Raw genomic sequence first — 23,535 nt, 5'->3', positions numbered from 1 at the left:
TGGAATGGAAAATAGCTCTGATAATGCATACCAGACTGATGTCAATCAACATCACTCAGGTCTCTACCAGAGGGGCATAAAACCTCAATCTATCTCTCAAATGCTCAAATGATTCCTCAAACCAATCTGACTTAATTTGCTTCCACCTACTCCTTTAGAAGATTATACTATATTGGATTCTTTGATATGTCAATAGTAGCAGAGTTATCACAGTGAATAACTACTGGTACATTACAATCCGACTTTATATCCTTCAACACTTGCTTCATCCATAGAACTTGTGTACAGTTAGTAGTAGCAACAACATACTCAACTTCAACAATAGACAAGGAAGTACATGACTACTTCTTGTTGATCCATGAAACAAGTTTCTTTCCAAGAAAGAAAGCTTCACCAGATGAGCCTATCCGGCTACCTATATATCTAGCCCAATCCGCATCTGAACATGCTCAAGGTGTAAAGTCATCATAAAACAAAAACCATACCAGAAAATCCTTGAAAATGTTTGAAAATCCTAGCTACCAGAACAAAGATTCAACATAATCAATTCCTTCCTTTTGAGAATATCCATTACAAACTAGTCAAGTCTAGTTCCAATAACATCCAAGTCCATGTGTTGTCCTTTTCTAACTGATCCAATTCCTCTTCCATAGCTTTCATCCAACATTCATCCTTACGAGCTTCAATAACTGATGTCTATACAATTAAAGAAATTAAGCATACCTCATCAACTGCCAACCTTCTTCTTGTCCAATTATCTGATCTTCTGAATGATTCAACCTTACATACCTAGGAGTCTTCCGACTCACTGTTCCTATTCCCTGATCTTCAGTTACTGTTAATTTTATGTTAGTTATCTATTATTATGTAATAATTATTTATTTAATTATTAGTCTATTATACTCTATGCTTAAGCTAAACTTAGGAATCTTATAATTCTTTAGGGTTTTCAACTTTAGGGTTTCAAGTATCCTCTTATAAGGATTCTCTCTTTGTATTTTCATAACAACTATAATTATTAAATTGCATTCTTGTTGCACAATCATTATGACTCCTCTTTTCTGGATCTCTGAATTTTGGCCTCCATAGCTTTTTGGCTTCTCTCCTTTTGTGACAGGTTTGCATGCAGGTGATCTTTGGGAGCTGTTGAGTTGATTTTTCCTCAACTCCAATATAGTATCAGAGCTCCAGATCTGCAGGCCTCTATTCTCTTCATGAGATTTTTTGGCCCTTGTTCTTCAGATCTGTGTATTCGGGGGTTTGTGCAGTTGCTTTTTTCCATTTCTGGGGGTAGCTAATTTTTTGGTACATTTTAGTGCCAAAAGGACCTCACGGTTGGATTCAGGAGGCCGTTTTCATGAATTTTGATATAGAATTCGATATATTTTGGTGTTAGGTCTTTGGGAGGAAAATAAAGTTTAAGCCTAGGTCGTACAACCTCGGGCACACAGATCGAGACAGATTTTTTTAAATGGGGGTTGTTCTAATTTTTTTTTTTTGAAATTTGGCTTTGGTATTTTAAAAATTTAAAAAAAAAAAAAAAATCGAAAAGGCAGGCGACGTGTTTTTTTAAAGAAGGGCATTTTTTTTGGGGTACCCGTAGGGTACAACCCTGCAAGCCCCTTGTCCCCTGTTGTGCAGGCGTGGCCCCTAGGTGGTACCCGCTGACCACCCGTCACCCATGCACCACTCCCGCACCGCCCAGGAGCCACCGACCTATTTTCGACCCCTCCATTGTTTTTCCGGCGATCAAGATTTTTTGTCGAGCACCAGATTTTTTTTTGACGAGTTTTTCTAGGCACATTATTTTTTTGGTGGTGACGGCCATACAACCATCAAATTTATGCTTGCAGATCGATGATGTCAGCACTGTGTAGGCAGCCTTCAGCCCTCTTCGAGGCCCATCCAGAGCACTTTCAGTCTTTTGGCCATATCTTGGGCATACAAAGGATTTTTTCGACAAATCTTATATCGTCAGAAAGATTATTCCGAGCTCTATCCATATCTGGAGGTTTGATATTTTGATTTTTCTTTTTTGATAGTGGTTTTTTCTTTCAAAGCTAGAGGTTCATTTTTGCACTCAGGGAGACATAACTTAAGCATCCGAACTCCATTTTTTGAAACCTTTATATCATTGGAAATCTTGTTCTGTGTTCTTTCCATTCATATGAGTTTTTATGTCTAGATTCTTCTCCAGGTATATTTTATTCAGTATTTTGCTTTGCAACACTCTGGTGAATATCTTGGATGTTTCAGGTCTTGGGATCTCTTTCTTTGAGTAGGAAGTCTCGTCTTTGGTTGTTCTTTCGGTTTCCAGTCTTATGTCTCTTCTAATCATTGTAACATTTTGTTTATGCAAACACACTAAGATAAAGCACCACCGTGCATTGTATACTTCGGATCTTGCACATCTTGTGCCTTACTGTACATGCAATACTTATAAAGTGCTATGGGGGGTTGACGTTTGCCTTTGTTTTCCATCTACCTTTGTCATGTGAGTGTTCCTTCCATGACATTAGCCTCATGTTGTGTGTCAAGTTAGTGTTCTTTCCATGACACTATGTACTTTATCGATACCTTCGATGTTCCTGATTCTTCGTCCTACAGTTCTTCTTGGCCATTCTTTTCAGTGTACTTGTCCCTCTCCCTTTTCAACATTATGAGGAGGTTTGTCCTACTGTTCTAATGCTTCCTTGGTTCGATTGATCAACTCTTCAGGCTTTGGTGTTTCATGCCATCTGTATCTTCAAGTTTAGTTGTTTGCCTTTATTTGCCATCTGATTCGAGTAGTATCATTTGAGGGTACTCATAAAGATTACAATCTTCTCTACCTAGTCATGTTCTATTTCAGTGGAGGCTCTTCAGATCAGTAGTTACTCTTCGACAATGTTTGCAACTATTTCATGCTTCAGTAGTGTTCTTCATTCTCTTTTTTCATTTCTATCTTCTGGAACACTCTTGTTTGGAGGCTTCTTAGTCCTTCACTTGATCTTTCATCTCATTTTGGAGAGGATTTTTGTTCCCATAGGGTTTTCTCCTTTTTCTCCACTTTGTAGAGATTTAATTGTACTTGGGTACCTCATCAGGCCTAGTTGTCGGGACGCATTGTTGCTTTCCTACATTTTTTACATGCTTTTTTAGTCCTTAGTTATTTTTTAGTTACTCCCTAAGTTCATCTTAAGGGGGGTGTTAGAGTTATCTTTTATTAGCTAATAATTATTTATTTAATTATTAGTCTATTATACTCTATGCTTAAGCTAATCTTAGGAATCCTATAATTCTTTAGGGTTTCGAGTATCCTCTTATAAGGATTCTCTCTTTGTATTTTCATAACAACTATAATTATTGAATTGCATCCTTGTTGCACAATCAATATGACTCCTCTTTTCTGGATCTCTGAATTTTGGCCTCCATAGCTTTTTTGCTTCTCTCCCTTTGTGACAGGTTTGCATGCAGGTGATCTATGGGAGTTGTAGAGTTGATTTTTCCTCAACTCCAATATTTTCTAATATTGCCAAAGTAACTGGTTCAACATTCTGTTTCGGTAAAGGTGTTACCGGTTCAGTTAAGACCATTTCCACTGTCGGTTCTCGCTCTGATTTGACATGTATACCGCTCATCCACCTTGACATTAGTGCTTTCCATAATTCTCTGCAATCTTTTGTTATAACATCTATATGCTTTGCTTTCATTAGAGTAACCAAGAAATATCCCTTCATCACATCTAGGATCAAACTTCCAATGAAATCATCTATTTTGGTATAACATTTACTACCAAATATTCTGAAGTACTTAACTGTAGATGTATGACTAAACCATAACTCATAAAGTGACTTACCGGTAAACCAAACTAGATCCAAGATCCAACAAATCTTTGTTGGTTAACCTTCAAATTGACTTCTCCAAAGATCCGAAACAGGCTTTCAGACCACTATCGGGGGCAATGCAAGATCTGTCATTAATTTGCCTCCCCCTAAGGTGAATACCTTAGATACTGGATGAGTTTCCTGCCAGAGTAGGAACATTCTGCTCTGTCAGTTGGGTAACCGAGGTAAATCCTTTAGCCAAATGAAAATTTGAGGCAATTGATTCTACCCGTTGAGCCTCAGACTTCATAAACCACTTCTTCTCATGCTCCTTCTGAATGTCATCAACCTTATGCTTTCCCTTCTCATTAGATTTATCACTTCCTATTGGTAGGTTCTTTCTTCTGCAAATTTTAGAAATATGTCCTACTTTGTTGCATGCATAACAAGTGACATTATTCTTCTGAATTGCCTTACTATAACCTTGACCATTCCTTGACCTACATTGATTAGCCATATATCCAAACTTTTCACATGCATGAAATTTCACATTCATTCTACAATGTTCTATCCTATGACCATACTTACAATTTGAACAGTGACGGGGAACTGCATTATTATTCTGACTTGCTCTATTTCTACAATGTCTTGCCATATGACCAAATTTATTGCAAACAAAGCATCTACCATTAAATTTATGTGCATTAGGTTGCCTTACCGATGACCTCTGATTCTGGTTGACCTTCTAACCGGATGTGCTATCCTGATTTGCAGTACTAGAGCTTTCTCCATGCTCAAATCCAAGACCTCTAGTGTCTCTGGTGTCCCTTTTATCCTTCAATAATTCATGAAGCTTAGCAGAACTAACCTTGAACTTATCTTTGTATTCATTTGCAGCATCCAGATCTCCTCTTAGGACTGTTACCATTCTTTCCAATTCTTGCTCATTATTATGTGATTGCAATTATAAAAAACTATTTTTTTCCATACTCAACCATGTGTATGCATATACCTTGTCCTATCCATCAATTAAATAAATAATCGTTAATAAATTAATTCATACTTGACCTTTATCCCTCACTCTTAATCAATTAAATTTATACGTATTTAATTATTTTAACCTTATCCCCCAAATCCTCCAACTAATTAAATTAATTAATGCCTACTTATTTAACTGATTTAGGCTAATTAGTCTTCTTTATTATTTCCTATAATATTTAAAGTCACATCATCCTCGATCATTTTCTATTTAATCCCAGCCATTAAATCCATCTACATTGATCAAATCCAAACTTGCCATCACTTGACAAATGTCCCTACCTCCCTCATGCTCCCACATGTGTGAGCATTCCTACATACCCTACTATTTTATCACATATGTGTGAGCATGATTCTCACACATGTGTAGCCACCCTACCTTTTAAACATTAGTGCTCACATGTGTTAGCCCAACTACTCTCAAACCCCATTAGACACTTATCACATGACTACAACTTCAATCCATTTCTCCATCTTCCTCAAATCCCATCCCTCCATTAACAAGTGCATCTTGGTCCTCGATTCTCCTCTTGAAATATCTATAAACTGGAGGCCTATAAAATTATTTTCATCATCCACCGTCATCATATCCTTATGTAGTCATTTTCATGATCTATCATCCTAATCCCAACGTCGTGCCGGTTTAATAAGTGTAGTGTAGTAAATTGCACAATTGCACTCCTCTAATTATGGAGTCCAATTTCACACTCTCCTAGAACTCATTTTAATTTTGCTATTCATCTATGCATTATAGGACCTTTTATTAATTTAAATATATTCAATATTATGAGTCCTATTTCATTTTAATATATAAACACTTTATTATTTGGCCCTTATTTTAAGTGTGCCATTTATCTTATTCTATTTCAAGCTTATATGGTTTCTATGTTATTTTAAAGTTCAATGCACTTGTTTTTACACTTAAGTATTGTCATTTTCATATAAATTATGATTATGGTATCAGGGCCCTATTGTCTTGCGACCCTATAAATTCGGGCATATTTTGTCGAGTCAAGGTCACCTAGCAACATTGACTAACACTTTTTGGCTAAAATTTTGAGAGAATAATATGACGGCCTTGCCATTTCTACATCTATCCCCAATACAAAAAATGATGATTTTAAGTCAGCCAAAAGGTGATTTTACTTTGAGAACCCTATATAAGACATCACTTTTAATTCAATTCATCATATCATTCTTACATCTACAAGTTCAATCTCAAGAGAAGATTTGAGTCTAAGGAGCAGAAATCTACAACAAGGCATCTTCAATTGTGGTTTCATGGTGGATTTTATGATGACTTATCATGTTATTGCATCAACACATGGAGGATTTATCCTAAGAGAAATGAATTATCAATTGAAGGTATAATCATTTCAATTAAGCATTTTCATTCAGGCATTTCAATCCATATTTTTATTTCCTATTCACCATTGTTGTAGGGTTGAGTCCCAACCCAAGGTTTGACTAAGACAAACCCCTATACAACCCCAAACACCATTTTTATCCCCCATTGTGTAGATCTAGGCAAAAGGCTCATACAAAGCACAAAGGAGCACAATGCAGACAAGGATGGGCTTAGTGAGACCCGATTCACTAGAAAATAGGAGGACTAAGGTGCCTAGTGTCCTTGTCCACTAAGACTAGGGCACCTAGCACCATAGTCCAAGTGATTTAACTTAAAATCTAGCTAGATAAAAGTATAGGAGCTAAGATCAATTTGGCACATCTTTTGCATTTGGACACCTATCTAGACAAGTGTACCTAGCAACAATGTCCACCCAATTTCAACTCAGATTTCAGATACAGATTCTCTACATCCCCTTTTCAAATTTTGGTTTGTTCTCTAGTTATTAGTTTTGCATTTATCTATTTATGTTGTTCATTGTTAATTTCACATCATTAGCTCTAGTTCTTTGCATTCAACTTATCTAATCAAAATTAATCAATAAGAGAAAAATCAAACCACAAGTGCCCAATTCTCACTAATAGGTCTAAAGTTTAGACCTAATTGGTTATTCACTAATGTAATTGATAGGGTTGGATTTGATTCCTAGTTTGTATGTTTGGACTAGTGAGTCCCTATTTCCATACATTACAATAAGCAATCATATTCTACCAATCTATCACACATCACAAGAGAACATTAGGTGGAGCATTCAATGTACTTCATTTCCATTCAATTGAAAGAACAAAGAAGAAACAAGATTAAAGGTTTCATTATTACTTTGAATATTTTTGTTTTCGTACCTTTTTATTTCCATATCTTCAACAACATTATCTAAAGAGACAACCTTTTTATGATGACTTTACCAATTGTGACCATCTCTCACACAAAGTGATAATGAATGTCAATATGCTGTGTACAAAAGCATGGTACATAGGATTCTTCATTGAAAAAAAAACTTTGAATGCCATATATGATCCTAATAAATTTTTTTTTCAAATTCAATATTAAACACAATTTTTGCAACCAAATTGCCTCTTGACAAGCATGTGTAGCAGCCATGTACTTTACTTCTATCATAGCTAAAGAAATTTTGGGTTGTTTCTTGTTCATTTAGTGGACATCACCTCCAAACAAAGTGAACACATAATCACTTGTGGACCTCTTGCTCTTCAAACTAATAACCTAATATGAATCAACAAGATATTGAATATTCTCAAGGCAACCCACTCACATCATTAGTCCCATGATATCAAAATGCACATGGCTTAAAAGATCCCTTTTCAATTCTCATCTTGCATTAAACTTGAGAATATATCTACCTTTCACCTCTTTCTAATCTTTGTCCTGATCATGTGCACTGGTCACAAGATGCTACTTGTAAGCTTCACATTCTCTCTTACAAATAAATCAATATCATCCTTCATTGGATAGGACAAAAAATAGTATTGGGATTTATTTTATCTACCTCAAAATCATAAGAAATGATAATAGAAAAAGAGAATCTAATAGAAATTATTTTTCAACATGAGAAAATATTTTACAAGCTTCACCTCCCTCTTTCTATCTTAGTACCCTTTTGCCACTAGTTGTGCCTATTAGGATAAGATGGCTTTAACCTTGCAATCCAAAGCTATTTTTATGTATCTCCATGATCCTTGGAAGGTGCATTTCATATTATAATTGCAATTATAAAGGAAAGATCTAGCATAAGTGGTGCTTACAAGTTTTAAATGGCAAATTCCTATACTAGGCATTCAAATAGGAGATTCAATATTTTGGTACATATTAATGTATGCTATTAGATGTTGGGGTGTCAAGTTGTGCATGCCATCAATCAAGAGTAATGAGGTGTAAGATGTCTTGGGAGTTATGATATTCTTATTATGGATGGAATATGACGCCCATATAAAGCCTATGCGAACATTTCAATTTTCTTACTAAGTTTATAGGTTGTACACGAGTACGGTGTGTATGGTTTTTGTAGGTGGTATTGTTGCCTCTCATTTTGAGATACTCCAATGATATTATTGTTCCAACTCTTCTATAAATTAGAGATTTTGATTAGTAGATGCACATATTGTTTTGCAGGTTGAAGAAGTAACTCAGTGTTAAATTAGAGAAAGAAGTTGTATTGATAACTCTGTTGAAGGATTAATATAAGCTTTAGATCTTTTTGACTATGCAACTTTTTTTTTTATAAAGGGTCTCTCCATGTAAATTTTGTGTCACGTTTTCTTTTTTGATGATTTTATCTTATTGTTGATTTTCGTAATCACATATTAATGTTATTGAGTAATATTTAATAAGCAAACTACTTTTAGAAGTTTCTATTATAATAGTTTCACCTTGTTTTACAACATTGCCTTGTATCATTCTAAATCATCATCTACTTTGAATTTAATTTTAAATACCCAATTGCAACCAATGGGCTTCCTTCCCTTGTGTAAATCCACTCAAATCTCATATGTCCCATATTTGTCTAAAGTAATAATCCTCTCCTACATGTCATCCATCCAAGACTTATGCTCCTTCAATGAAAGAGCTTCCCTCACAAATCTAGGCTCATGTTGGTCCTTCTCAAAAGTGCAATAGGAGGCCTTTTTTTCTTTTCTTCAAAACTCTTTGAGTCTAAATCTCCCTCCTCCTCTACATCCTCATGTACAACTTGTTGATCTTCCACCTATATATAATTACACTTCTCTATTTGGTTTCAAAATGTAGGGTTTTTTTATTTTATTTCTATTTTGACCATTCCTTAAATTAGACTTAACCCTAAGTTCCCTAAAAATCACATCTCTAGAATCTATCATTTGAAAGGTTTGAAGATAACTTAAAAATCTTAACATTTTCACCATAACCAATGAAAATGCATTATTAGCCTTGAAATCCAACTTAAACTTGTTTTTAGGTACATGAAAAAATGTAACGTAGCTACAAAGTTTAATATGTGAGACAAAAGGTTTTGTATTAATCTACATTCATATGGTGGGTTATCAACAAGAGTAAAACTCATCTAGATCTATTAATTAAAAAACTTTAATATGTGAGATGTTCATCTTGTGTTGCTAATTTTGCCACTCTTTGTTATGGTGAAATAATATTCATTCATTTAATGTTTAATGTTCATCTAAGATAAGTTTATTAAGCATGTTAATGTGGTTGATTTGCATATAACAAAAAATATAGAATATCTCTATGGTCTTCATATTAAGGCAACTAATTTTTTTGCATATACATAGATTTCCATATTTTAATGGTCTAAGCTTTGAATCTCATCAATATTATTATTGGATTAGAGATTGATAAAAATCCAACAATTTTTGAACAATTTACCAACATCTTGTTGGGGTTTTTTATAACCACTTAGACTTTATGGGTACAATTGTTACTTTACATGTTATTTTTTAGAGTTAGTGTGAGATTAGGGTCTAGTAGTGGCGTTGTCACCCAAAAATCTAGTCAATAATTTAGGTAGTGTGCAAACTTAATGAGGGTAGTTAGTGATCTTAATGGAAGACAAAGATCAATCTATATAATGTGAGACCCCTTTGATTAAGAATATTATTCACTAGATTTCATATTTTCTTATAGATTTTTAGATTTCACTTTATAATTAATTTCCTTGTTACATTTTTTGTTGCTTCTAGGTGATGAATCCTAAATAATGGACATGTTGAGCTAAGGTGTTGCATTAGTTGGTTTGTCCAACCATTGTGAATTTTGGCATCAATCAACTCATGTCAATTATGTCATTGACGTGTGCTCAACAATTCTTGTAAGCCTCACTTGTTATATTAAGGTCAATTCTATTAGAAGCATGGCAATGGTCCAAGTTAAAAATACTTTTTGACATTGTGTAGCTAGAAAGTCTTGAGTGCTAAGATGAACTTTACAACCATTTGTACCTTGTTGGAGATTTGCACATTGTAAAGTTAGTAGCTCAATGGCAAGGGCATCCATAATGTTGTTGGGAAGTCCTAATAAGTGCATCCATCATATGCTTGGGAGGTCTTAGGTACGAGTCCTAACAAAACTAGACAAAGGGCCAAAGGAGATATTAGAGTAACCCAAAGTTCAAGCCATATAAAAAAACTATTAGCTTAGTGATTAAAACATTCATTGTGCATCCAACAAACCTTGGATTCAAACCCTAACTATTCCATGTTGAGGTGAGATCTAAAATTAATAGCAAAATATGAACTACACACACACACACACACACACATATATATGCTTGAGGGACAAGGTCAACTACTACCCAAATAATAAGTACATATATGATGCCACATTAATAGGTGGATACTACAATAATACAAAATAAGGACCTTATTATGCACAATACATAACCAAATGTCAAAACAAACAACTACTTTATTTATTGTCAAACACATTTCCTATATTCCCTCTTTTTGCTTGTGCCTATATGACAATTTTATACATATGCTTTTGTATTACAAATATGTGACATTATAATGCCTATATGACTTTGTTCTAAAAATATATGTATATATATTGTACTTTTATCAACAGTGTCTATATGACTTTTTGATTAATACAAATTTGTTTTACCAATATTTTCCATATTTTCTAGAAATGATTATTTGAATAGATGAATACTTAAACAATTACTAGAGAATAAAAGTTATATGTTTCATAATAATGAAATTATTTGAACTTCGTGACTTCTTAATTCAAAATACAAAATTCTCCTCCACGAAACCAACTCAGATATACTAGAGATGTCTTCAAATTTATTCACCTCTAACAGAAGATTCGTCTACATCAGTTTTTGCTACAATTCGTGATTTTCTAATTTGGGCTATTTTGTTCTGCCTCTTTCAGACTGTTGTCAGATAGTGGGATTGAGGTGTTATGTGATGGCTGTAGTTTTCTTCTTAAAGTTCTGTTTTTTAAAGGAGGGGGGAGGTATGAAGGGGCTGTGAGAAAGAGACGAAACAGTTTTTATTTTCTCTTAAGTAAGATACAGTGCAGAAGAATTTTGTTGTTTGTTTATATCTTTTCTAAGAGACAATATGGGAGCATTTTATTCATCATTTGTCTCTATATATAAAATAAGCTATTTAGTTCTTTGTTAGAGTCGACTTGCAGGCGCAGAGGTGTTTATATCCATCAAGCATACTCTGTCTGAAGTCCACATACTTAGTTCTGGTTCTTTGCCTGGTTAAAACCTTCTATGACTCGAATTTCTGTTTCTCCCCTTTCACCTCTGCCTTGCCCAACACTAAATCTTATTGTACCTTCGTAGTCTGTAGAGTTGTCATTCAATAGCAAGCTGAAGAAAAGACATCTGTTTGGAATATCTGGATCACAAGCCTATCTACTGGATGGCCTAGGTGAGGCCCAAAACTCACTCAAGCCCCTCACTATACTAAGTAGACTGAGCATGGAAACATTACCAGGCATGACGAAGCTCCACCACCAAATGCTCCCACTTCTGTGCCTCTCTCATCCTCAGGATCACCATTGAATTTAATCTTAAAGGCAATGCCAGAATTAAAGGAAGATTTTCATTGATGCATACAGAATTGAAAAGAGGAAAAACCAAATTCAATCTGATACTCTGTTCATATCTTGTCTTCAATATTTAGTTCACTCAATAGAAAAATCGTGAATATAGTGATTGATGTACTATCAAGGCCATACATTCATCATGCTTATCCAGTTCAAATATTTTTTGCTGACTAAAAAGTACAGAGCTTCTTACATCTTGAATTTATATTTTATCTGCTATAGTTTTTTATAGAGAGTATATAGTTTACAAGACAAATGTCTGCCTTACGACAGATTTGTCTACATTTTATCTTGATCCTAATGACCAAGAGATATAGTGTACAATAAATAGGCAGGAACCATACAAATTTAAAGAATGTGCACCGCGAACAGAATGAAGCAGAAGACGTCTATGCCATTCTGAGTCAATAGAAAAACTTGAATGGCTACATCACCGAAGCAACTGGATTCTGATTCTGAGAGGAAAGAATGCTTTGAGGAGATTGGGAAGGTACCCAATTGTGAAGGATTCTGAGAAGTGAAGTGGCTTTCTTTGTGGCTCGAGGAGTGCCCGAAGTGAGAAGACTATACAGACAAGGCGTAAGTGATGGCATTCTCAACAACATATTTACAGTTTCAGCTCCTGTATGGCAGCACAGTGCTAGTAAGATAGCAACTGAATTCTCCTTGGTTTTGGGTGAGGAAGAACCTGATCTAAGAAGACTGATAAGTGGAGGTATTGCAGAGGCTTCACTAAGTGCAATTAAACCCTCAAATTGTCTGGAAAGCAGAGCAAGAACAGAGATAGCGTCATCTACAAGACCTGGTCTTTCATCTGTTAGGAGATTAACCAGCAAAGGGACTGCCCCAGCTGCTACTACCTGTAAATCATTTCCATGAAAAGCTGATAGATGAAACAGGGCATTCGCTGCATCGCTTTTCCCTCTTGCAGTTCCGTCTCGAAGAAGATCTATCAAGGCTGGAATGGCTTCTGGAGTCTCTCCAATTAATTTCTTATATTTATCTAGAGATGAAATACTAAAGAGTGTTGCAGCTGCATTTTCTCGAGCTTCCATGCTGCATCCACTTCTTACAACCCTAATGATTGGCAGCAATGCACCAGACTCCATTATTCTAGTTTTATTGCTCTCATATATGGATAGATTTAGAAGTGCAGTTACAGCATTCTCTTGAGCTTTGGGATCCTTTGAAGAAAGCAGGGGCACAAGTAATGGTATGGCTCCTGCTTCTGCAATGCAAGCCCTATTGTGCATGCCAAATTTAGCAAGTAATCTGAGTTCATAAGCAGCCCGCTTTTTTACTCCAAATGATCTTGTACAAAGCCTTTCCACAAGAAAATCTGCCGTCATTTTTCCTGCTTGTATCGCTGCCTTTGTACTTGGAATGCCCTCCAAGAAAGAACTTTTCTTTATTCCTTCTGACTTTTCTAAGGAGATTTTATGCTCGGCACAGTACTGAACAATTAGGCTTTGAAGAGCATAATTTGGAGTCAGATTTGTGTGCACAAGCTTCTGCCCACTCTTTGGACATGTAGATTGTCCTTCCTTGATCCATCTGGTAATGGATGCCAGATCATATGTTTGCCCTGTGCATACAATAACGGGCTCTTGCATTAAATCCAGTGAGATTGGACATCGGAAATCATCGGGTATAGGAGAAGCATCCACAGAAAATCCACAGGATTGGGTTCTGCTTGATAGTTGGAACTGTGGATCAAAATCCATCCAAAACAGGACACATTTACAGTAGCGCATGAAGGCAATCAAGGTATTAATTAGTGACACATTTTTCTCTGCTCCTAATTCTTTCTGATTTCTCATCTCTTCCTCCAATAACTCTGTTTCTCTTTGGCAATCCATTGCATTTTCGATATTCAGGCCATCCAAAATCCTTCTGAGTCGAGATTCATCTGGAGCTATCTCCTTTTCAAACTCATCCAGCACCGCAAAAACATCTCTGCCAAGTTTTTCCTTGGCCTGATCAACAAACAATTTGGCACTCTTGGCCTGATGGTGAAGCAACTCAACTTGCTCCCTGATCTCATCTGAGACATCCAACAATCTCAAGGGAAGCAAATCCATTGCAGAGGCCATATCATGTATCAAACCATAAAATTGGTTTGAGATTTCTTGTGTGTGCAAAAAAAACCAAACACAACTCCCATCACTACTACAGTCCTCCAGCAAATATTTAGTTCTCTGCAATAAAATAAACAATTCTCTAAAAGATTTCAAAGCAGAAGGAGGAAGGGAAATGCTGAAATCTCTGACCTCTTCAAAAAGTATAGACAAAACCTTAACTTTTCGAGTGATGGAGACCGCATTTCTCCTCTGGCATCCTGGAGGCTTCTGGCAAGACATTACTTGGTGAGCCAGAGCAATGAGAGCATTTAATAAAGATTCAGCAGAAATGTAAACTTCAGGCATAAGAACACGAACTCTGGAAGCCCTTCTCTTCTTCTTAAGCAGCCACAGATTTGATGGTAGAGACACATTTTTCTCCATTAGAAACCACAATCTCACACCAATTTGCTCCAATGTAAGCAAGCACACAAAATATAACTTTCTTCAATGTATGCAAGTATAAAATACAATAATCTACACTGAAATGCAGCAGTTGAAACCAAATTGGCAATCTGCGTGCTACACAATTCAAGAAATCCAAATTTGCCCTCACCACCACACTTGAAATAGTTAGTGCCAGTGATCTTGCATTTGCAGTTACTTGTATGTGACCAAAATTTGTCCGTTTGAATAATATGTACAAGAATGTGAAAATCTATAAACAGAGCTCAAGATTTTGGAGGAGATGTTGGGTACTCTTTTGGGTTGAGTGCGGAGTCACTTTATAGTCTGCGCTTGCTGTTCGATAAGCTTCTGACGCACGTGTCGACTGGCAGGTGGCAGTGGGCAGGAATGATTAAAATTAAAAAGAGTTGAATATGGTGAGGAGCGGGGAAAGTTCATTTGTAAGCGTGTCAGGATGACATTGCAAGGCTCTTTGATGATTGACACGTGGCAGGGACAAGTTGGTGTATGGACACGTCTATTCTGGCTTCAAAAAGACAGTACAGACGCGTGTTAGTCGCGCATTTTACACCGTCAATTTTGCATTTAACGGTCGGGATTGACTACCCTGTCACTAACACACTGTACGAAAGGTCTGTTTTGGAGCCAGAATAGCCGCGGCCTTGGTGTATTCAAGCTATTACGTCAGCAAGTTGTGAGTGGATATTCCTAAGCTGGGTAGATCCTATGAAAGGGAAAGGGAGAGGACCTACATTCTTTCATCTCTACTTCTACTGAGTTATCGTTTACAACAATTTCATTTGGCTTTGTTAATTTTATTAGTCTCTTTTATGTCATCATTTTTATTTGGCTTTGTTAGTTTTATTTGTCATGGAATGGAATCATACTCTCGTTGAATTATGGAATTTTTTATTTTCAACTATTTAAAGAATGTAGTCAACAATGATAAAGACATCGATCTCTATATTTGTTAATAGTTATATTTTTTATTAGTCAAAATTATTATATTTTTTTAGTGTTTCCGATGGTTTATAATTAGAATTGCTATTTTTTATTTTTTTGTTTATCAGCATTTCAATCAAAATATGTTACTGATTGAGGGGAGTTTTTTCTTTGCCTTGAACATAATGCAATAATGATTAAACCATTGCCTATGTGAGGATTTTAGACATATTTATTGACCTCTACCAACCATAATGAACTCGTTGCATGTTAATTGTGTTCAAGAGGTATCATATAGTTTGCAAAGCTATGTCCCCTTTGAGGTCTAACTTACTAATTTTTTCCTTAGCAAAGTCATGTCCTCCTCAAACTAGTCAAACTATCAATATGAAGACACATACACTAAAATAACAATGAGTTCTTTCTTAAGACAAGTGATCATAGCTATGATATTCTTGAACACTATTGCAATGATGGGTGAAATAAGATTCACAAGTTTATGCATGCTAACAAGGAATCTATTTCAATGCCCTACCTTACATTGGAAGGAGGATGAATCACTAGGCTCGGGATGGCTCAAGCACAAAGTGGATGCAATGATCCTCTTGAACGTGACTATCAAATTGTAAATGAGAATCAAACAAACTAGGATCAAATATGCTAAAATTGATAGCTTTTGGCATGCATAGAAAGACATTAAACTAGCAGACCAATTTCAGAAGAGGAGACAACAAAATAGACCACAACTAACCTAGAGTCCAAATTTGAGGTAGAAATGGAGGGACTGGGGCGCCCAGATCGGCTTGCCCCCAAGACTAGGTCACTGTGCTTGGCCCACTCCCGACACTTTGTACTTCGATGAATTACAGACTATAGATCTCCACTTGATTAGTCTATATCTCTTTCAATAGGCATGCCATGTTGGGTAGAAAGGGGTTTTCCTAGTTCAAACCTCAGTTTTAGAATCAACCTTGAAATTTAATTAAATTGAACTTGAATTGAAAGCATGTGTTAGTGTAAATGATGTTCAATTTACAATTCAATATGCAAGATGTATTCTAATTTGTATTCTCTATATCTATGTGTAGTCACATAAATCTGTCCACTTAATTAAATGAATATTTAGTATTTATTTGATTATTTAACCATCAATCAATAATTAATTAAATTAATATTTAATTAATTCATCTTAACCCTCTTCTCCTATTAATTAAATAAATTATTCAATTTATTTGATTTAATTCACTTAACCAAATTCAGACCATTAATTAAATAAATAAATCATATTTGTTTAATTAAATCTTCTCTCACATTTAAATAAATTAATCATTTATTTAAATCACCTTTATCCTCCACCCACTTGCATTTTCCTACAAATGCAAGTTGCACAACTATTTTAAATAAATTATTTATTTAAAATCCTATTTATCCTCACCCACTTGCATTTTCCTACAAATGCAAGTTGCACAACTATTTTAAATAAATTATTTATTTAAAATCCTATTTATCCTCACCCACTTGAAACCTTTAATGGTTTCCCTTAAAGTATTCAAACTTGATGGCTTTAAAGTCTTCAAACTTGATGGCTTCCTTCTATAGTCTTCTTAAGACTTTAATGGTTTTCCTTAAAGTCTTCAAGCCTTTAATGGTTTCCCTCAAAGTCTTCAAGCATTTTAATGCTTTATCTTCATTTTTCTCATTTAAATAAATTAATATTTATTTGAATATTTATCCAAATGCAAATTACACCATTTAATTGAAATAAATGATTTTATTTTAATTGAAAATACCAAAATTTCTCCCACTTGCATTTTCCTACAAAATCCACTTGCATTTTCCTACAAAATCCACTTGCATGCCTAAACCCCTTCTAGAATTTTCTAATCACTTCTAAATAACCTAACCCCTTCTCTAAACTTTGTCACATTCCTAAGCAAAAAGGAAGTCACTTCTCAAACCCTCAAAGTCTTTGATAACCATTGAAGGCTTTCAACCTTCAACCACTAAATGGCTCAAAGTCTTTGATAACCATTGAAGGCTTTCAACCTTCAACCACTTAATCCCCAAAGTCTCCAATAACCATTAATGGTTACCTCAAACCCTCCCACATGGTTAAAACATTTGTTTTGACTCAACCTCTACCCAACCCAAAGGTCTCATCAGGCCATTAATGTTTTGACCATGATTATCTCTTAAACATTTGCACAAAGGTTTATCCTTGGATTAACTCTTAATCCAGTGGGTAATCTTAATTTGGACTTGACCCTTAGCCTCTAGATAACCATGAGGTCTTCTCAGGCCTTTAATGCCTCCAACCTCTTCTCTCAACCCAATCCTATGTTGACACTTGTCACCATTTTATTGGTGCCAATTGTGCACATGGATCCCCAACTTTCAAACTTGGCCCTTGATTAAACCATTCAATCTTAACCCTTCATTTCCCCATTTCTTCTATAAATAGAACCCTTCTCCTCAAGCAAAAAAGGAAGCATTTTAGAGTATTGTTGTTATACTGGCATTAGCATAGAGCTTTTTCATAGCATCACTATCTACACTTGCATAGCATTTGCTTATCATATTCAACTATCTTGAATCTCCATATGGCATCCATGGCTAGTGCTAAAAGCTGAGAGCTACACTCATTTGGGACTTGGAGAGGAGAGGAACAAGGGAGGAGCAACTATGAGCATCTTGATTAGCTATTTTATTCTATGTTTATATGCTTTCTATTTCATGCTTAATATCTCTCTTGATATGCCTATTTAGGATAATCTTTTGTTGCTAACACTAACGTTTGTTTCTTGTGCTCTTGTGTGTGTTGCCATCAAATAGATTTTCTAATCCTTTTTGCAGAGCATCACTATGTATTATCTATCTCTATTATAAATTTGACTGTCTTCTTTGTTTGGCAGGTGAGAGGAGTATTTATCGATTTCAATATCCTCTTCACAAATATCAATTGATATATATATATATATGCAAGAGGGGAGGATCAAGCAGTGCCTTGACTGGTCATGTCTCATCAATCGGTGTCTAAGTTAACCAATATCGATCACTAACTAATGGTTATATCTATCAAGTGGTACATACTTTGCCACCCGATAACAACTCAATAATCATTATTTGTTTATTGCTGAGAACATATCCGATATAAATCGGGATACATGGTTAACCCGATAATCATCTGTGATCACAGTTATGATGCAAACCAATATGCCATGCTATAATATGATTATCGATATTGATCGACTAAGTAGATTTGATATATATAAATGAGGAATGATTATCAAATGAAATAGCTTGAAGTTTTCTTGATAGTTTATCGATAGGATAAATGATTGAACGAGAGACTTCATTTATCTCTCATTTAATCATTTATCTTACCGAAGCTACCATGCATTAACACTCCCTCTTAGCTAGGTAAGATAAATGAGAGCAGTGTATCAAGCATCACAATTCCAATGATAGTTAGCATTCTTTACACAATCTAACTTTCTAGGAAATTATATCACCTAATCACATGATATGAAGTATCACCTAAACACGTGATACAAAATGTCCATCACGTCAATCTTGTGATGACAGGATATCACCTTAGCATGTGATATCGGTATTGCCTAAGCATGCAATACTTAAGGATAATCATATGAGAAAATATTCAATTCTCATCTTTATCCAAGTTGTGGTAGGTGTACTAACATCTTATACAAATGTTTTACCACAACACAATCATGGCTCATCCATGACACACCAAAGATCCAACATGACAACTGGTTTGGACATTATAAGATCGTCACCTTATAATGTCTACATACAAGTGTTCATTATCTTGAGAGATCGTCACCTCTTAGATATGAACCCAGGGGATAAAATCCAAAATGTCCTATCATGACAAAGAAGTTTACACATTAAACATCTTATTGATATGTAAATACAAATTACAAAGAAAATTACCTTTCTATCATACCTAAACCTTTTTTGAAGTGATCAACCTTCACTCTGGAAAGAGGTTTGGTTAGAATATCTGCCGTTTGATCTCCTGTACAAACATATTTTAATTGAATCACATTTATGTCTACCATATCTCGCACATAGTGGTATGGAATCTCAATATGCTTGAATCTGTCATGGGACACTAGATTAACTGAAAGTTTTATGCAGCTTTGATTGTCACAATGTATAATAGTGGGTTTCATAGGTTCTCCAAACAACCCCACAAGCAACTTCCTAAGCCATACTGCCTCTCGGGTAGCCATAGAAGCTGCAATGTATTCTGCTTCGGTGGAGCTTTGAGCTACAGAGGACTGCTTCCTGCTTATCCAAGATATCATGGCTGAACCTAGACTAAAGCAACACCCTGAAGTGCTTTTTCTGTCAGTTACACTTCCAGCCCAATCTGAATCTGTAAATCCATGTAGGTCTATATCAACTTTCTCACATTTGAGACCAAGGTTTAGGGTACCTTGTAGGTATCTCATGATGTGTTTTACTGCAACCAGGTGTATCTCCTTAGGTTCACACATAAACTGACTTAAGGCATTAATTGCATAACAGATATCCGACCTTGTATTCACCAGGTACATCAGGGACCCAATCATATGTCTGTATTGAGTAGAGTCAGTGGGTTGTGACTCTGTTGCTGCTTCTTTAAGTTTGTGTAAATTTATTTCCATGGGAGAGGTCATGGGTCTACAGTTTAGCATTTCGAATCTCTTCAAAATATCCAAGGTATACTTTCCTTGGTTTAGTATAATGTTGCAATAATTTTGCCATACTTCCAATCCTAGGAAGTAATGAAGGAGTCCCAAGTCCTTCATATCAAATTATTTGGATAGATCTTTCTTGCATTGATCTATAAGATGATCATTTCCTGTGATTAATAAGTCATCAACATATAAAATCAACATTAACATATCACCTTTATTTCTTTTGTAGTAGAGATTAGGATCTGCATCATTCTTAGAGAAGCCTAGTCCTGAGAGATAGGTGTCAATTCTTTCATACCAAGCCATGGGAGCCTGTTTAAGCCCATAGAGAGCTTTCTTAAGTCTACACACATGAGATTCTGCATTATGAATTTCAAACCCTTCAGGTTGCTCTAGGTAGACTTCTTTTGAGATCTCACCATTTAGAAATGTTGTCTTAACATCCATCTGGTGTACCTTCCACCCCTTAGCTGCTGCAATGGCTAATACAGCTCTTACTGATGTATATCTAGCAACATGTGCAAAAGTTTATTCATGATCTATTCCTTCCCTTTGTGAGAAACCTCTAGCTACAAATCTAGCCTTGTGTTTTTCAATACTACCGTCTGCAACATGTTTGATCTTAAAAAGCCATTTAGATGAAACAATAGATTTCTTAGTTGGCCTAGGAACAATCTACCAAACATCATTTTTCATAATGGACTGATACTCTTCAGACATGACATCCTTCCATACTTGATGTTCAAGAGCCTCTGATACATTGTTTGGTTCGACTTTACAGAGATCATTCATAAGGGCAACATAGCTAGTGAATTTGTTAGGCCTTTTGCTTTCCCTGAAGGTCCCTGAAGGAGCAACAAACTTTTGAGCTTCTGCTACAGTCTTGGTGGCCCATAGTGGTATTTTCTTGAGGTTTTCTCTAGGTGGACTTTGAGTTTCACTTATAGTTTCCTCAGGATTCTCCCTCTGAAGCTTAGGAGTAGGATCTCTATCTATTCTAGGGGTGGGGATATAGACTCCATGGTCTAGAGAGCTTTGGGCTCTTTTGAAGGCTAAGTCTTCTTCAAAGATCACATCCCTACTTAGTTCAATATTCTTTTGACCAGGTATATAGATCCTGTAAGCCTTGGAGGTTTCACTATATCCTACAAAGATTCCCCTTTTTCCAGAAGGCTCTAATTTTAATCTTTTCTCCTTACGTACATGAATATAGACAGGGCATCCAAATATCCTAAGGTGGCTAATATCAGGTTTTGACTTAGTAAAGACTTCCTCAAGGGTCTTATCTTCAAGATGAGAGTGGGGACATCTGTTTTGAATATATACAACAGTGCTAATTGCTTCTGCCCAAAGATTGACATTTAGATTCTGATCAAGAATCATAGTTTTGGCAGCTTCAACGATTGTCCTATTTTTCCTTTCAACTATCCGATTTTGTTGAGGGTTATAAGGTATTGTTAACTCCCTCTTAATCCCTGAATTTTTACAAAACTCTTTAAATAATTCTGATGTGTATTCCCCCCCATTATCAGTTCTTAGGGTTTTAATTTTATTTTCTCAGTAGTTCTCTGTTAGTGATTTGAATTCTTTAAACCTATTAAGGATCTCTTCTGATTCTTTACATTTCAGAAATTAGATCCAAGTTTTCCTAGAGTAGTCATCAACAAATATTACATAATACAAAAATCCCCCCAATGAAGGTACAAACATAAGTCCACATACATCAGAATGAACTAACTCTAAAATTTTACTTGTTTTCCTAGTACTATTCTAAAAAGCACCCTTAGTGTTTTTACCTAGGGCACATCCTGTGTATGCCCTGAATGATATTGCTTTAACTTAGGTAGACCTATGACGAGGTCTCCCATTGATGATAAAGCTCTAAAATTTAGGTGGCCTAGTCTTCTATGCCAGATTTCATTAGCATCTATAGTTTCATGAATTAGGGCTAAGTTGGGCTCTGTTCATAGCTCATACAAGTAGCCTTGTCTTTGACCAATTATTTTAGCTTTCTTGATGGATGAGTTCTTTGGCCAAGCCAATACTCTGTTGTCCATGAAGGTTACTATGTATCCATTATCCTCCAGTGCTGATATTGAGACTAAATTTCTCTTGATGCCTGGAACATATTGTACTCCTTTAAGTTGTAATGATACACCCGACTTTAGTTTGATGGTGCAGGTTCCAACTCCTTTGACTGGATGTGTAGAGTCATTCCCGATAGTTACTTCCTCATCATTCTCCTCTTTCATGGAGTCTAGTACTTCTCTGAATCCTGTAATGTGTTTGGATGAGCCACTGTCGATCACCCAGGAGTTCACTTTGTTTGATGCTTGGTTTGTGAGTGCTGAATAGAGTACATACTTCTCGGGGTCCTCTTCCCTTTTAGATTTTCCTGTTTTGGCAAATGTGGCTTGCTTAGCTCTTTCTGGTTTTTCGGCAACATAGTGCCCAAAATTTGTCACATCTGTAACATTGAATCTGAGAAAGGTCCTTCTTGAAGGTGTTCTTGTCGTGATGACTTTTTCTCTTCATGAATTATTTCTACTTACTTTTCTTGTTTGAGTTCGTATTTAGAACTTGGAGATCTTCATCTATATTCTTCTACTTGTTCCCTTTCTTATTTTGCCTTGATTCCTCTTGGATATAGTCAGCTTTTAGCCTATCAAATTTTGGGAATTCATCCCTTGCATTGATGCCTTGGATGAATGTTTCCCATATGCTAGGCAACCCATCTAGAGCAATGAGGGTTAATTCTTTGCTTTGGATCTCATATCCAAGGGTTGCCAGTTCATCCCCTAGGGTAGATACTCGCATGAAGTAGGCATTAACTGATTCACCTTTTATCATGGCTATGTGATTTATTTCTCTTTTTAAAGCCAAGGTTCTACTGGCATTAGATATCTCAAAAGCATCTTCAAGTGCTTTGAACATGTTGAAGGTTGTTTCATGTTTCCTTATGATAGGCATAATATTGTTTCTTACACCATCAACTATGATTTTAATAGCCTTTTCATTTCCCTCTCTCCAAGTTGTTTTGTCAGGTTCAGTCTCAAGTTCTGCAATTTCAGTCTTTACAAATGATTAGACTTTATTTTCTTTTAAAATCATTTGAATTTTGAACTTCCATGCTGAGAAGTCATCACCTCCTCCGAGTCTGTCTTCAAATCTGATAGCGCTAGCCATTGAAAGAATTGTGATGTTGAATATATGCTTGATTTGAACTTGATTTGAATTTTCCGTAAAATTGAACAACCTCAAGTTCGATTTAACTTGGCTCTGATACCATGTAAATGATGTTCAATTTACAATTCAATATGCAAGATGTATTCTAATTTGTATTCTCTATATCTATGTATTATCTATCTCTATTATAAATTTGACTATCTTCTTTGTTTGGCAGGTGAGAGGAGTATTTATCAATTTCAATATCCTCTTCACAAATATCAATTGATATATATATATATGCAAGAGGGGAGGATCAAGCAATGCCTTGACCGTTCATGTCCACCGATCAAGACACTACTTGATCG

The 23,535-nt window shown here is 35.6% G+C and overlaps 1 protein-coding gene across 1 annotated transcript; it reads right to left on the bottom strand.

The window, feature by feature from the left end:
• Positions 1–12,251: 12,251 nt before the first annotated feature.
• LOC131062718 (U-box domain-containing protein 1) lies at positions 12,252–14,330 on the bottom strand. Its single transcript, XM_057996431.2, has one exon. It carries the CDS (start codon positions 14,328–14,330, stop codon positions 12,252–12,254), a length of 2,079 nt encoding a protein of 692 aa, XP_057852414.2.
• Positions 14,331–23,535: the final 9,205 nt, after the last annotated feature.

The sequence above is a fragment of the Cryptomeria japonica genome, chromosome 5 (genome assembly GCF_030272615.1).
Source record: "Cryptomeria japonica chromosome 5, Sugi_1.0, whole genome shotgun sequence".
Classification (NCBI taxonomy): domain Eukaryota; kingdom Viridiplantae; phylum Streptophyta; class Pinopsida; order Cupressales; family Cupressaceae; genus Cryptomeria; species Cryptomeria japonica.
The sequence above is the reverse complement of the archived record's forward strand: the minus strand, read 5'-3'. Positions and strand labels throughout refer to the sequence as shown.

What these genes read in the sequence shown, in the direction of transcription:
- LOC131062718 (XM_057996431.2), bottom strand. Translation starts at nt 14,330, where the DNA reads ATGGAGAAAAATGTGTCTCTACCATCAAATCTGTGGCTGCTTAAGAAG.